We start from the raw sequence: 15799 nt of genomic DNA, 5'->3' as shown, positions 1-15799 counted from the left end.
ATGATGTTGCTTATCATGAGGTGAGTGATGTAGATACAAATGGGATGAGTGCATCTTTTGAGAGCAGCATAGAAGAATATGCTGCACCGGGTTCAAAGTGGTATGATATGGATCAGCATGAAGGTGTTGTTCAGTTTGTGAACAATCCCTTATTTGAGGCAGATGCTACAATGTGTTATGATAATCCTCTTTTTGAGTTAGATGTTGACCACTCTTTCGACCCCAGTTCTGAGGTGAGCATTGATCGTAGTGTTTGGAATCCTAGTAGTGCTTCGGGATTTCTGACAGGACTCGCGGAGGAGTTTTCAGCAGTGTACATGGTGAGGAGTGCATAGAGTTTCACATTTGATCCTCATGTACATGATTTATTTCAGATGCACGGTTCAGTGGCACATGTGATGGACAGTTTGTGTGACAAAATATTTTGTGCCAAGTTTGGAAGTAAACAAGATCTGTGTTTTGAGTTGCTTCCACTTGAGACTCTTACTCCAGTGACACCTGATGGCGAGGATGAGTTGATTTAGCAGGTTCAGCTTAATGTGCCAGTGTTACAGGAGGAGCTGGGTGACAGTAGGGACATTGCACAGGTCTTCACTTGGGATCCAGGTTGAGTTTATTTGTAGTCGAGATTGCTTGGGGACAAACAATTTCAGGAGGGGCAGACTGTAATGTCCCCTTTTTACAAGACAGTTTTTTGGATGATTAGCCTATCATTCTGACCCTCGTAGGCTAATGAGTGTGGACAGAGGGTATTCTGAGGCAGAGATTTGGTCAATAGAGGTTCTCATCTTCTCCAAGATTCAATATGCTTTGGTTTGGCTTGCATTTGGTGTCATTTGGACTTCATTTGCTATACATTTGCCATACTTACTATTTATAGTAAACCAAAAATTGATTGAGAGGGGACATTACTATTTTTAGAAAGAGCATTTGGTCACATGGGGAAAAGCAAGATGGACTCCCATTTCAGACGACATCAAAATGTTAAGTATTTTGGGAGTTATTAAGATTTTAGTGGCCAAATTAATATTAAATCATTAATTGGCTTATTTTAAAGTTATAATTTAACTTTATAATTTCACTTAAGGGTCAAGTCATAATCGAAAGGGGCTATTAATACAATTAATTATCGGTTCCATTATTAATGAGAAAATTAAAAGATTTTCGAAGTCTAAATGAAAATAACATTTTAAATTTAATTTAAATTGATTTATTGGAAATCGAACCATTTGGAGAATATAAGAGTCTTCAAGCTAAATCGAATTCATTATGTGATTGTTATTTCTTTCAACTTGATATTGGAGAGCATTGGGATTTGGAGAGACCAAGGGTTTCTACAAGTTTACAGAGCTTTTTGGCATTGGAGTGCGTAGCTACTTCATTGTGACAGCTACCTGAGGTGGTGAAATATCTTCTAAGGGTTGCTTTTGAGTTGGCTATAACCAGCAGTCAAATTTGTGCAAATTGGTGAGAAAATACAAAGATTATTTGAGGGTACTAAGATTATATGTTTGCAGATCTGAAGATTGTGGAAGATTAAGAGTTAACCATTTGCAAATCAAATATGTTGTGAACAGTAAATGCTACAGTACTTTGGCAATTTGGTGAAATCTACACAAGTGTTTCACACTTGACTGAAGGGATTGCATGAGTTAATGTTGCCAACTCTTCATCGATTGGGGAGGCTTCAAAATCAGGTTGTTTCATACTCACTTCATGCATTGTAGTGTTATTTTCTGAGAAATGAATTGTTATATCAGACCGTACAGAGGTTGCTGTAGATGATCATTTTATATCAGACTTGTGTAGCATTGTGAAATCATTGTAAGGCCAATAGTCTTGGCTGCTCCTATCAATAGCATCATTGTAATTGAATTGCATCTCAATAATGGAGGGATAGGTTGCATGGTAACTATTTGATGTAATGTTCACATTGTTATGTTTTAAGTCGCATTCCAGTTTACACACCAAGTGTTTGTCATAATTCCCAGCTGCTGTAGGTGCACGTTGGTTAACTAGAATGCGTGGAAAGTGTTTGACAAAATGTCAACCAGCTACATGTGATGTTTGTATGCATTATTAGTTGTCAAATCTATTCTTGATTCATTGCATTGCATTCATATGTTCAAAGAAGCCAAAAACTAAGGAAAGTTGCATAACATGTAGAGTTATACTAGCTGTCTAAAACTGCATAACGCGCAAGTTATTCAGTCTGAAAACTAGAACAACAGTTATCAGACAACTGTTTGTTAATATTCCCTACACTTTCAGTCATATAACAGTAGGGGATATTACAACATTCTTTGGCCCAAACTCGTCAATGACATCTTTAAGGGTTTGTAACTAAAATTCAGCATCCTTGTAGTGATGTGAACGATTGATAGCCTTAAGGAAGTAAGGGCCCTTTGTACATGCGAGCATGGTGTTGATGAGTGGATGATTGATGTTCATTTACCCATCCATTACGATATTGTATCCACATGTGAGCTAGGTGGCCTTCATTTTTTCCATTAGTATATTAATCTCAGAATTGTTCTTATTATCTTTACCACAACTTCCTTGTAATAAGGAGAGTGAGTCACATGGAATGGTATGCCATTGGCAAATAGTTTTCTCTAATAGAATATCAATCTTGGAATAGTTCTTATGGTCTTGCTCTTATTATCTTTGCCCCATTTTTCTTGTTATAAGGAGAGTGAGTCACATGGAATGGAATGCCATTGGCAAAGAAGAATTTGCCAATGGCATCATCCACCTCATCCTTATTTTGCATATTGAATAAGTTGCTTGTGTTCGCAAAATTAGTATTACTTATCATTTCACATTTTTTCTTAGGTTTTGTAGTCTCTAAACTGTATGGAAACGCAAGAATTGTGGCTCTTGGAAATCTCTGGTACTAGTAGCAGGATCTCTCAGTGATAGAGTAGAAGCTGTTAGTGTTTTGTCTTCACCACAACTCCACAATCTATTTATTTCAGCCCTTTGTTTGAGTGACAATTTGCCACATACATTCACATTTTTGCATCAAACATGAAGAAGGTGTGCATTGGCTTTTGCGATGCTGCCTTGAAACTTAAGTTGACAATAATGACATTTCCATAGCCTAGTGCCCCATTTTGCCCTAGGTTTTGCAAGGGGACTTTTTTTCAAGGGACCCTTGACAAATTCTTTTAGTAACTTGGAAGGGCAATTAACATGTGCATTCCTAATAGAATCAGTTGCTCCACTCCCCTCACATTTGTACTCAAAGTCTCAGATTCAACCCCCATAGTCTCTTATTGATCCTTTTCATCACTCATGCTTTTAAGAACTCACAATTACATTGCAAGAAATGAAAATCTACAGATTAAGTTTTAAACCTTATATATGTTGTTATGCATGGGCAGAAGACACAAGGATTTTCTTTTTATTTTTTTCTTAACTTTAGGTCGCACATAGAAGCAAAGGATCTTAGGATACACAAAAATGAATCCTTGTTCTTCAATCATCATCAAACTAGGATTTCGTTTTTGTTTTTCTAATTTTAGGTCACATGAAGCATATAAGCAAATGATATGCAAAAGATGAAATCCAAATTTGACCCTTATTAATCAGCTATTTATACAAATTTTCATATAAGCATTAAAAAAAAAATGTCAAAATAAATTTATAACTCAAAGGAATATTGTAATAAATGCAAAGTTAATACTTAAATCCCAAAATGCTGTTTTCAAGGTTGTCTAACTCCCATTTTTCTGTGAAAAAACAGTTCCACACACCTAATTTTTTAATTTTTTAATTGTATTGATTTTTTGAACAATTTATTGTATATTTAATTGAAACAAAACATAAGCTATCACATAATCACTGTTATCACAAAACAAAAGACAATTAAAATAAAAAATTTAAATCACAAAAGATGAAAGGTCATGGCTTACCTTGAAGGCTTGAGGTATTCTATCTTGATGAATGTGTTGAAACTTGAACACTTAGCACTTGCTCTCCCTCTTGCTAATGCTCTCACTCTTGTTATTTTGCATGCACTCACTCTTGTTATGCAATTGTTGCACTTGTAGCCTTCCTCAATGCTTGCATGTTTTGATAGTGATTTGGAGTGAGAGTGTAATGTGTATTTATAGATATTTTTGGAGTGCTTAGGGTGTGTTTGGGGCCCATAAACTATTAGGGTTAGGGTTGGGGGCATGAACATCAAGAAAATATGATTTTAAAAAATAAATTGATTTTTGGGTGTTTTTGGTGCAAGGGATGTCTGACCATCGAGGCTTTGGGGAGTTTTCTTGAACGCTCGAGGATTTCCTAATTTCCCTCAACATCCCCAATAAGGGAGATGTCTTTGGGACTTCTACATGGTTGTAGCCATATCAATTGCAGCTTCCCTCAAGTCTTTGGGACATCCTTATTTGTTGAAACACTAGTAACGATTGAATTATAAAATGTAAGTGCTAAAATGTATAGCTTTACCAAAGTACTAACCCATAAGTTAATCAAATAAATTAATTTTCAAATATATTGCAATGGCATAGACTAGTCACCATACAACACTTGTTTGAGCTATTTTTTTGAGTCTTGCTAGTTTGCGTTATCACTTTAAAGTATTTTGATTACACAAGTTGAAACAATCATAGCACAAAGATATTCTTTACTACACTTAACATGAAGCATGGTAAGATAGACACTTCCATCCACTTTGTGTTGGTGTCTATACATGTTACATTAATACCCATGGTACATGGTGGTTTCAAATAGGAATGTTTGACCTATTGTTTTGAGTCTTGCTAGTTTGCCTTATCTCTTGAAAGTATTTACATAAGACGAAACATTCAAAGCACATACATAGTCTTAACTGCATTTGACATATAGGAATGGTAAGATAGACACGTCCATCCACTCTGTGTCAGTGTCTACACACGTTGCATTAATGTCCATGCTACATAGTGGTTTCAAATAGGAATTAATTTGTAAGATTATTAGAAGGAATCCCATTCAATCACCAGGTTGGCCTTGCTGAATTGAGGAATGGAGAATAGCATAGTAGCGTATGACTTTAAAGGCACAACATTTGAAATATGATGCATTTATTTATCTTAACATGGGAAATAGAAGGGCTGAGACGTGTTCTTGGGTCACTCAGCCTTGTTTAATGATAATTGGCCAAGAGTAATATAAAGTGTTACACATTGTAGAATATTAATACGCATATTGTGTAGGAAGCTTTAACCGAGCTACCTTTCTCTTGAAGCATAGTGATTTTACTTGTGTTCCATGTTTACTTGCGTCAAAGATTGCCATGAAGTTTTTGATCATTCTTGTAGCAGAGCATTAATGTGAGTCAAGTGCTGTTGGTTATAGATATTAGAGTGCCTAATCTTGCATGCTATTGAACAAGTTCAGTTGTTTTTAGTGAACAAGTTCAGTTGTTTTTAGTGTATCTCTATGATATCATGTGCTAATAGACTGAATGTTTTTTTCTTTCATACATTTGTGTTATTGTAGGATTTCCTGAAGATTGTCTCATCATTCAAACAGTCCTATCAAGAAACGCTTTACCAGCTTTATTTGAAGGTGAATTGTGCATGCTACCTGAACTGTTGAGAAAGAATCTAAAGTATTAAAATTTTTGATTTACTATTATATGTTTTGATAGAGAAGTGTTTCTTTTTCTCTAAGCAAATATCTTACAATACTTTTTTATAGACAATTTTGCAGGCAATGACATCATGATTTCAGTTTCTATTTGACTGTGCTGATCTAGAAAAATGTAAAAAAATTAACAATTTAGAGCTTATGAGATTTTTATGATGGAATTTTTTACTAGACATATAACTCTTTGTTCTTAAACTACAGATAATTGCTTCCGTGCATGAGAATATACAGGTATGCTTTTGCATCATATTTATTTTTATTGTATACATTTCTTTATGCTCTATAGTACAAGTTTATTGAATGGAATGAAGATGCTTGTACTTACATTATCATTTTTCATTAAACTAGTAATATTGGCCTACTTGTACAATTCAATTAATGGTTGGAACATATTGCTCAATTTTTTACATCTCATGCAATCAATAGAGATTGTCATATATTTTCTTTGAGTGTTTTAGGGTTGTTGGAATTCACCAATGACGTGTTAACATTCTTATGAACTGTACATCCAAAATTATGAACAAAAGTATATTTAATAATGACAATAAATAGGGGTTGTGAGTTCCCGCCTCAAAGATGATCTAGAAAAAATGGTCTCAAGGGTGTTGAATTTTATACTTTCAAATTAATGTAAAACTTAGAAATCAGAATTTAGTTTGTAATTAATTTGTTTGCTGTTAAAATTTAGAGATTTCTAGATCTAGGCATAGCATAGAAATGAACGAATAAGAACAAAACACAATTACCCTGGGAAAACCTCCTAGGAGGAAAAACCCAGCCAGAAAAGATCCTCAGATCTGATTATGGATTATATTCATATAATGATTGCAACACTTATCTCAAGTACTTGAAGATGTCTGCACTTAGGGCTGATAAGGTCTTCCACAAGACTGCACTTTCATAAGCATCAAGCCTTCAAGTTTGCCCCCTTTAACACTTGAAACAACAATCAGGTCCACACCCTAGGTCTGCATTATATTGTATCTGAAGTCTGCATCTTTGCTGGACTGCAACCTTAGCACCTTGACCTAGATCAGTTCGCTCTCCTTATGATGATATTTGCACCTTTAATGGCAGATATAGTTCGCTAATATTGCTTCTTCAACTTCGCATTTTGGCAGATGTGTATTTCGCATGGAAGGATATTAATTGTGTGTTGAATGAGGTGAATGTGTCTTTACTTATATGTGATGCAAGATCCATTTATGTCGGCCTATGATAAATTAATAACCTTTAATTTATTGTATCTCTTTAACCGAAATGCTTTATAGGGTCGGCCCTATTCATGTTAGCACATTATCTTGCATGTAGCGTGGGGTTTTATCATGTAACGTGGGGTTTTATGAAGTGCCCTGAGATATAGGGCCCAGCCCTACACGTTGAAGAAGGGGCTGGCCCCTTGGGCGGATTCCAATGTTGCCCAAGGCAATTGGAATCCGCCATTCCCTAATTACAATCAACAAAGGGCATGAACCACCAGATAACAACACAGAAATCCTTCTACATAGTGATATCAGCAATTAGACTGATCATTGCATTATAACTAAAGTAATATTGCTGCTTAAATCTGTCAGAAGTAGCGATTAATACATGGACTTTGGATATCTACTGTCAACCGTCTAAAGTTCCATAATCTTTATAGCCACCACATGTTGTATAAGTACTATACTAAAATAATCAAAGTAAGATTTCAGGTGCTCAGGATCCACTGTGCGTTAGAAGAGACAAAAAGCTGATATTATTAATAAATATGGCCAGGAAAAAGGGAATTTCTGCATCACTGGTAAAGTTTCACTATTTATTTGTTGGGATTCAGTATCATTGTAAATTGTTTATTAATACTTTGAAGAGGCCGAGCTATAGCATAGTAGCAAGGGTTATCAGAATATTGACATTTCATCAGAAGAATAAACAGACCAGCAAGAAGCACAAAAGATTGGGTGATACCATTTTATTAAATATCAGGATTTTCAATTAGAAAGATTACAGTTTCTTGCAAACATATCATTCCATAGAAATTAAAAAAAAACTTGATCAAATATTACAAAACATTCCTTCTAGGATATTAAAAATTTAAAAGGCACATTGGAAGGCACCACACATGATAGTGATCCATGTCCATGGAAGTTGAAATGAACAGCTGGATAATGGGAAACTTACAAAAAATTTGAAAAAATTTGTTGGAGTTATTTGATTTTGGTATCCCTATGTAATGTCCCCTATTGGGACCTTACCCAATTTACCCTAGAATTCCCAAATGAGTTATGGATTATGTTTGTGAATGTGAATTGTCGACTTAATATCTTGATTTAGAGTCTTCAACCAGGCTAGTCATAATTATGAAAGATGAATAAACATATAATCCAACAATGTTAAAAATAGAATTCTAATCATCATTATAATATTCATAATGTACATGTAGGATTTGTTTAAGGCTATTCCCAATACTCCATCCACATTATGAAGCACCATGGGGGATCATACAAGGCACCTCGAGCCGTTCCACCAAGCTCAGGAGCATGGAATGGCACTCATCATTCAGCCTCCCAGCCCCACTTGGGGTGTCTCTACCTGAATGGCTTCCTAGCTACTTGCATTCCTTGTATGCACTATCTCCCCTCCATATTGGGATGGCAGATTGGATAAAAGTTTTAGGGAATCTTCATCATTATTAATTATGCATACATTCCTACTTCATTATTAACTATGCATACATTAGCAGCACTAGAATATTTGCATACATTCCTACTTCCTATCAAATGAAAGACCAATAATCAATCAGCCAAATCATTATGCATTATACTTCATACCACAATATTAGATAAGTATATAAGCTACTGGTTAATATGTATGTTCTGAGTCTGCAAACTTTTGTTAGATCGAATGCTTAACTATTCTACTTCTTTAATGCCCTTCTTGGTTGCTTGGATTGGATACTTACATCTTCCTATTGATGGTGAGAAGACATGACCTCTCATGTAGTTACAACCGTTTGTAAGAGAGGCAAATCCCCTGATTTAACCGTGACTGTTCATAACGAATGCTTGGGTTAATCTTATTGAACTGCTTCTTAACATCTCTTTAAAAAGCAAGTTAGCAATATTCCTTACATTTAATGTATTGTTTACCATTGCTTTGGAAAACACTAGGAAATGAGGGATGATCTGTCATTATCATTATCACCATTTGATACAAACTGTTATTATCAATATTGCTGCCTTCATCCATATTGAGACTGCTGTCAGTGCAAGGTTAGATTGTTTTCTTTCTGTTTGTCTAGGTCTGATTTAGGTCATCAACAATTGTGAGGTCGTAGACAATTTTTTGGAAGTGTAAGGGTCATGTCCAAGGCATCACAGTTCGCCCTTCACGAGATTTCTTGTCCTCAAGCAATTTGAAAATTGGATGATTGAAGATCTCTTGTCCTTCCGATGTAGCATCTTCTAGAGGCACCCCTTTCGATTTGACCAAGAATTTAGGAATAGTCTTATATCTTAATCACTTTTCCTGCATATTAAGGACGGTTTCAAGTTACAAAATTAATTTGCCTTCATCATCAAGTGGGGGTAGTTCCACACATGGTGTAACATGTCCTATCACTTTTTTGAGTCCAGATACATGAAATACATTGTGGATTCTATTGTTCTCTAACAATTTCAATTCGTAGGCTACTTCGCCTATCCTTCTCAAGATTTTGTACAATCCACAAATTAGGGTTTAACTTTTGCGCTCTGCTGAGCTTGATTCAAAACTTCTTGTATAGTTGTAGCCATAAGAAAACCAAGTCTCCAACTTCAAATGTTCTTTCGGTGCGGTTCCAATCGGCATAGATCTTTTGCTAATTCTAGGCATGGTGTAGGTTGTCCTTGAGAGTGTTCATGATATCCATACTTTGCTATACAAAGTCCTTGGCCCCTTGTACTCGAATTTCTTGGAGGATCAAACTTCCGAAAGATGTCACCTTGTACCCGTATAAAGCCTTGAATGAGCTCATTCCAATTGATATGTAGTGGGTGGTATTATAACAATACTTAGCAAATTGCAACCACTTGGCTCACGTGTTCTGTTGTCCTTGTGACAGTTTCTCAAGTATCCTTCCACCCACTTGATTACAATCTTCAATACCATCTGTTTGGGGATGATATCTCATATTGGGTGTGAGTTTGGTTGCTGCTAGATGGATGAGTTCTTGCTAGAATACACTTTGGAACCGACTATCTCTATCAATGACAATGTTATTCGGAAGGCCATGTAGTTGGAAGATTTCCTTGAAGAAGACCTCGACTGTTTGTGGAGCTCGTAATTGGTAGATATTGCCACAATGTGTGCATACTTGGTCAGGCAATCCACTATTACATATATACAATCCTTTCCTTGAACTTTGGGTAACCTGGTTAGGGTAAAGGTTGTAGTTGACTTGCTGGGTGGTTTTGTTCGGTTTTGTTTCTTTGACAAGTTATACTTTCTTGTACATATCTAAGGACGTCCTTCTTGAGGCCCTTCCAAAAGTATTTTTCCCTTATTTGCTTGTAGGTTTTGTAGTACCCCTGGTGTGTTAGACACAATGTACCACTGAGAGGGGGGTGAATTAGTGGTTCTCAAACTTTTCCTTTTAACTTTCCTATGTGAGTATACCGGTTAACAGATCTAACTCAATGCAGACTTACTAGTTAGAGGGGAGACCAACACAAATGCAATCACACACAAAGGGACATCACATAACACCAACATATACGAGGAAAACCCAAGATGGGAAAAACCTTGGTGAGAAATGCTGCTGGAGTCTACTGCTCCAATCCAGCCTCTCAATGAATCTGATTTACAATTTTTAGGGCACCAACCCTTGATTTAGGACACCAGCCTAAGGAGCACCAACCCCTGATTTAGGGCACCAACCCAAGGAGCTGCAACCCCTGCTAGTTTATGGGCACCCACCTAAAGGAGCTACAACCCCTGCACCGAGCTACAACTCAGTGATCTTAATGATAACATCAATTGCAAAAGTAATTATTTTGTTACAAGTGAATTTTGTATCCATTTCATACACTTCACTCTGCCGGTGAGATACCCTCGCTGCTACACCGGTTCACTTTTATCTGCCGCTGCCTTGCCGGTAAACTCTACCAGTTACCTTGCTCTGCTTCTGCGTTGCCGGATCTCTCCTTCACTGCTCTACACTTCATCACTCTCTGCTGTCTTTTTGCCGATACTAGCACCTACCAGCTATCTTCTCTGATGCACTCTTGCTGCTAACCGGTTGCTTTAACCTTATCGGTTAAACCCTTTGTTTAACCCTTTCATCGGTTTAACCTTCACTCACTTAGTCACTATATTCTTCTGCTATTTTTACTCTGACTGATCTAACTTTTCTCATGCAACACTCAATCACTTCGCAACAGCTTCATCAACGACATCAACAAAAAACACATTGATTTTGGCTTCCATATTTATAAATGACTTCTCTCGCCAAAACCAAAATTCAAACTCCACGCCTTAGGGTTTTCTCCACAGATCACGAGGCACACCGAATCCAATCATATCTAATTGGATCTTGACTCAGTGATGACCAGCTTGCACAATTCCGCCATCTTTACACCTTTCAGAACACGCCTTCCTTTTTTAGCAACGTGCAATCAATCTGTCGGCTCACCTCTTGGTCGATCACCATTAATGGCTCGATGGATTGCTTCAACAACTTCGATCTACATCCAGACAATCTGCATCGATTAGTGCACGTCATGGATATGGTCAGATTCATCCTGCCTTGAGCCGCAACCCCTTTGCAATTATCCCTCAAGCTTTGTAGTCACCATTAATGCTGGACCAACTGCCACTTACCTCATCGTCACTCTACACGGACCTGTGCAAGTTCGCCACTTGACCTCCACGTGGCATCACTGTCGGTATCCACCTCGGCTGAGTCATCTTCGTCAGTTCAGACAAGATCACCGACCATCATGCACTACAGGGTAGGGTGCACATCTACCGGATCACCAAACCCATCAGTATAATAACCCTGTCGGTATATCATACTTTATCGGCTGACCTTCATGCCATCAGCTTTTCTATCCTGCCGGTGTATACCTTTGTTCATTTTTCAGCAACATCATGCACATCTTCTCCTGATCGACAACATATCCTTTCCTTCATGCCGCTGAAATCATTATGTTTGCACTTCATTGCTCTGCCGGTGAAACACCTCTGTGACAATGTTCACTTGCCGACAACATAGCTACTCCGACAACTCTCCTTAACCTTCAGTTTGCTGCACTCCTCTTTATCAGGTGGGAACCTTATCTTCCTTGTCTCTTCTCTGATGTTTCACCGGTTGACATAACATGTCAACTATCACCAATGCAGAGTCCGGTAGATGTGTTTGTCGGTGGACAACATACTTTCCTTCTTGCCGGTGAGACTCATTGATGACACCAAGTCATCAAACTCGAACTGTTCTGCACCAACGTTCATCTGCATCCCGTTATCACCATGTATGTTCCCGGAGACTCACTAGCATCCTTCTTCATCTAACCGGTTCTCCTCTCAACTGGTTTGTCAAGATAACAAACAGATCATCTCAACTCCTCATTCTTCCTTCACTGTCCCTGTAGCACACCTTGTTTTCACTTGCTTATTCGGTGTGCATTTTTGATCTCATGCTCTGGAGGCTTCCTCATCTTCCACTTGTTCATCCGGTCTTTGCATTCAATCACATGCCTATCTCAAGGAATCATTCTGTCGGTACAAGTGTGACTTCACCGAGGGGAGGATACATCTTCAACTTGACATATGTCCCAATATCTTTCCATATGTCACCTTGCTCTCAGAAGCATCATACCTTGTCAACCTATCACTTAACCTGTGATAGCTTCTTCATCCGGTGGGAGTTCTGCTAGTTAACATCATACTAGCAATCCAATGGCCTGCACAAATCACCTCCGGTGTTGGTGTGATTCAAATAGCATTCCACCTCTTCACCACAAACAACAACCCATCATGCAGTCTCTTCATTTCAGTTGTATGCAATAGCATGGCAGCGACCTTTTACTCACCGGTCACTTAACTGCACCACTGGCATATCGGTACATACCGGTTCATCCTTTTGCATTCTGATGGTCACCTGGTTGTCCTGCTATACCGGTTGACATCAATCTCTAATGCCAACAACCTCTTGATCACCAGTTGACTTCAATGATAGTTATACCGATAACATCCTATACCAGTTGACATCAATGGCAACACAATGCCAACATGTTGATCGACTAAAGGATTGTTATTGTATTCCTGGATGATCTTGTCCTTCATCTTTGAATTTGGCACAAGGAATACCCTATTCTTGTACAAGAAATCCCTTCTACTATGTATTCCTCATTGGGTATATTTCCTTCTAGGAAATCATTAGCTTGTGGATCCTTGACGTATTCGACAGTAATGACATTCTTCCAATCAACTGCTATGCTTGTCATGGAGCTCAAGTGGGGTTGTTGTGATAGAGCATCTGCTATGATATTGTTGGTGCCTTTCATGTATTCAACATCAAATTCGTAGGCTTGTATCTTGCTTACCCATTTTTGTTGTCTGTCGTTTAGGTTCTTTTGATTCATAAAGAATCTCAAGCTATCGTGATTGGTTTCAACATTGAACTTTCCACAAACCAAATACTGTTTGAACTTGTTCAAGGCATGAATGATGGATAAACATCTCCTTATCATAGAAGGAATAATGTCTCCTAGTTTTGGTGAGCTCATGACTTTCAAATGTGATTGGATGTTTGTTTTGCATTATGGATTGCATGTATGCCTTCCTTGGAAGCTTCACACTCCAACTCGAAAGGTAATGTGAAATCGAGAGTTTCTAGGACGAGTTATGAACTCATTATCTCCTTTAGTTTCTTGAAAGCTTGTTGAGCCAATTTATACCATACAAAGGCCTCCTTTTTGGTTAAGTCCATGAGTGGGGCAACAAGTTTAGAAAATTCCTTTAAAAATTGTCTGTAGTAACTACATAGATCCACAAAGCCCTGTAGATGTGTTAGAGTTCTTGGTTGTGGTCATTCCTTAATGGCTTTAATTTTCTCCTCATCCACACTCACTCCATGTGCATTAATTGTATGACCAAGGAAAAGGATCTTGTCTGGCCCAAATTCACATTTGGAGTCTTTGGCATAGAGTGATTCCTGTTCCAGTATGTTTAAGATGTTCTTCACATGTCTTGTTGTAGATAAGCATGTGGTCAAATAATATTAGTAGGAACATCCTTAGTTGTTTTCTGAATATATGGTTCAGTCATGATTGAAGTGTTGTAGGTTCATTTTTCAAACCAAAAGGTAGGACGAGCAATTCAAAATATCCATAATGACACCTAAAAGCTGTATTCGAAATATTTTCTTTTCTCATTCTTATTTGATGGTGCTCGGATTGTAATTTTGCTGCATGGAGTTCATCAATTCATGGGATGGGGTAGCGGTTTTTATTGTCTTTTTTGTTTAAGGTCACATCCTCATAGTGCCATCCTTTTTCTTAACTAGCACCATGAAGGATGCGAAAGTGCTAGAACTAGGTTGGATGTGACCCATCTCAAGTAATTCTTTTTATGGTTTTCTCAATCTTCTCTTTGAACTTTCGGGGATGACTGTAGGGTTAGTGATCATAGGTTTAACCCCTTCTTCCAATTCTATTGTATGTTCAAATCCTTTCTTTGGGGTAGTCCCGAGGGAATATCACCAAATACCTTCTTGTGTTTTGGTTGGATATCAATGTGGATTGTCTTGTCTCGGGAGAAAGATTTGTCGAGAATCATACATTGTGCGGTTCACTCTCCTTGGCCACGCCTAAAGATCCTCTCCATCCTTTTGGATGAGACTATTGTTGGGGATCCATTGGGTAACCCTCTCAAAGTGACTTCTTGTCCATTATGTTGCTAGCAAATTTCTAAATTTGGAAGCTACATAACGAAGCGTCCTAAGGAGTGTATTCAAGGAGTACCCAATATCACATCAGCGTCTAGAGTTACTACATAGAAGTCCTCTTTTATGGGGTGCTTTCGCAAGGTGATTTTGTAATGTCCCTACTAGTTTGGGACCTTTGGCCTGCAAAACAATTTGTTAGAATATAACAGACATATATATATAGAAGTAATCTAAATTGCAATCTAACTTAAAAGTACTTAATTAACATGATCATAATTTTTATCTAATTAAAAGGATACGGAAGCCATACGGTGATATTTTCTTAGGCGGCCATGAAGCTCGCCTTCTTGGAACCCATCTTGGTTCCAAGCCCTCCAGGAAGTCGAAGGTGAATTTCGACTCCTATCTTGAATGTAATTTCTTACATCCAAGCCCTCCAGGAAATCAAACGTTAATTCGATCCTGTCTTGGGTGTAACCTCTTACACCCAAGCCATCCAAGGAAGACCCTATGTCATTCCTTGCCTTGGGTGATGCATCCCATCATCCAAGTCCTGAAGAGGGGACCGGCCAGATCCGTCTCTTCTTGGTTGAACTTAATCAACCAAGCCATACATATGCATATCAATGTTCAGTATATACTGCCCTAGGGATTATCATAATCCCTCCCTTAGGCTAAGAGAGTTTCCACCCTATAGCCTCCCTCATGTGATTACATTTATAATACATTCCTTTGCATTTTATTACTATTTTCCATTCCATAATCCACATTTACATATTCCTGATTTAACATGTATTCCCTAACATATATTCATAAAAATGTTAATTATCTAATATTCACATTTATTTCGTAACATATATTCCTACTATTCATTGATACGTATTTATTACTTATGTTTATAAATTTATTAACATCTAAGAAAAATCATTCATTACATATGTATTAATTTGTTCATTACTATATTCACTAACATATGTAATAAACCGTTCATTACCATATTCACTAACATATGTAATAAACCGTTCATTACTATATTCACTAACCTATGTACTAAAGTATTTATTTTATATTCATCCACATGTAATAATCGTGTTTATCATTTATATTCATTAATATATATATAATACCAAACTGTTCATTACTACATCTACTAACATATGTATTAAACTTGTTCATCGCTATGTTCACTAACATATGTATTAAATATTTAATTTATATTCATTTACCTATGTAATAACATGTCTACCCTTC

At 37.3% G+C, this 15799-nt stretch overlaps 1 protein-coding gene across 3 annotated transcripts in view; it reads left to right on the top strand.

Annotated features, from left to right (window-relative positions):
- The window catches only part of LOC131051307 (uncharacterized), a 153812-nt gene that overhangs the window by 51517 nt on the left and 86496 nt on the right, over window positions 1–15799 (top strand). For all 3 annotated transcript variants that reach the window (XM_057985761.2, XM_057985762.2, XM_057985763.2), the window contains exons 3-4: window positions 5494–5562; window positions 5845–5874. In XM_057985761.2, coding sequence (XP_057841744.2) covers window positions 5494–5562; window positions 5845–5874 — 99 coding nt within the window. The remainder of the gene's footprint in view (window positions 1–5493; window positions 5563–5844; window positions 5875–15799) is intronic.

This window comes from Cryptomeria japonica, chromosome 9, assembly GCF_030272615.1.
Source record: "Cryptomeria japonica chromosome 9, Sugi_1.0, whole genome shotgun sequence".
NCBI classification, from domain to species: Eukaryota; Viridiplantae; Streptophyta; class Pinopsida; order Cupressales; family Cupressaceae; genus Cryptomeria; species Cryptomeria japonica.
This window is presented reverse-complemented; position numbering and strand designations above follow the sequence as displayed.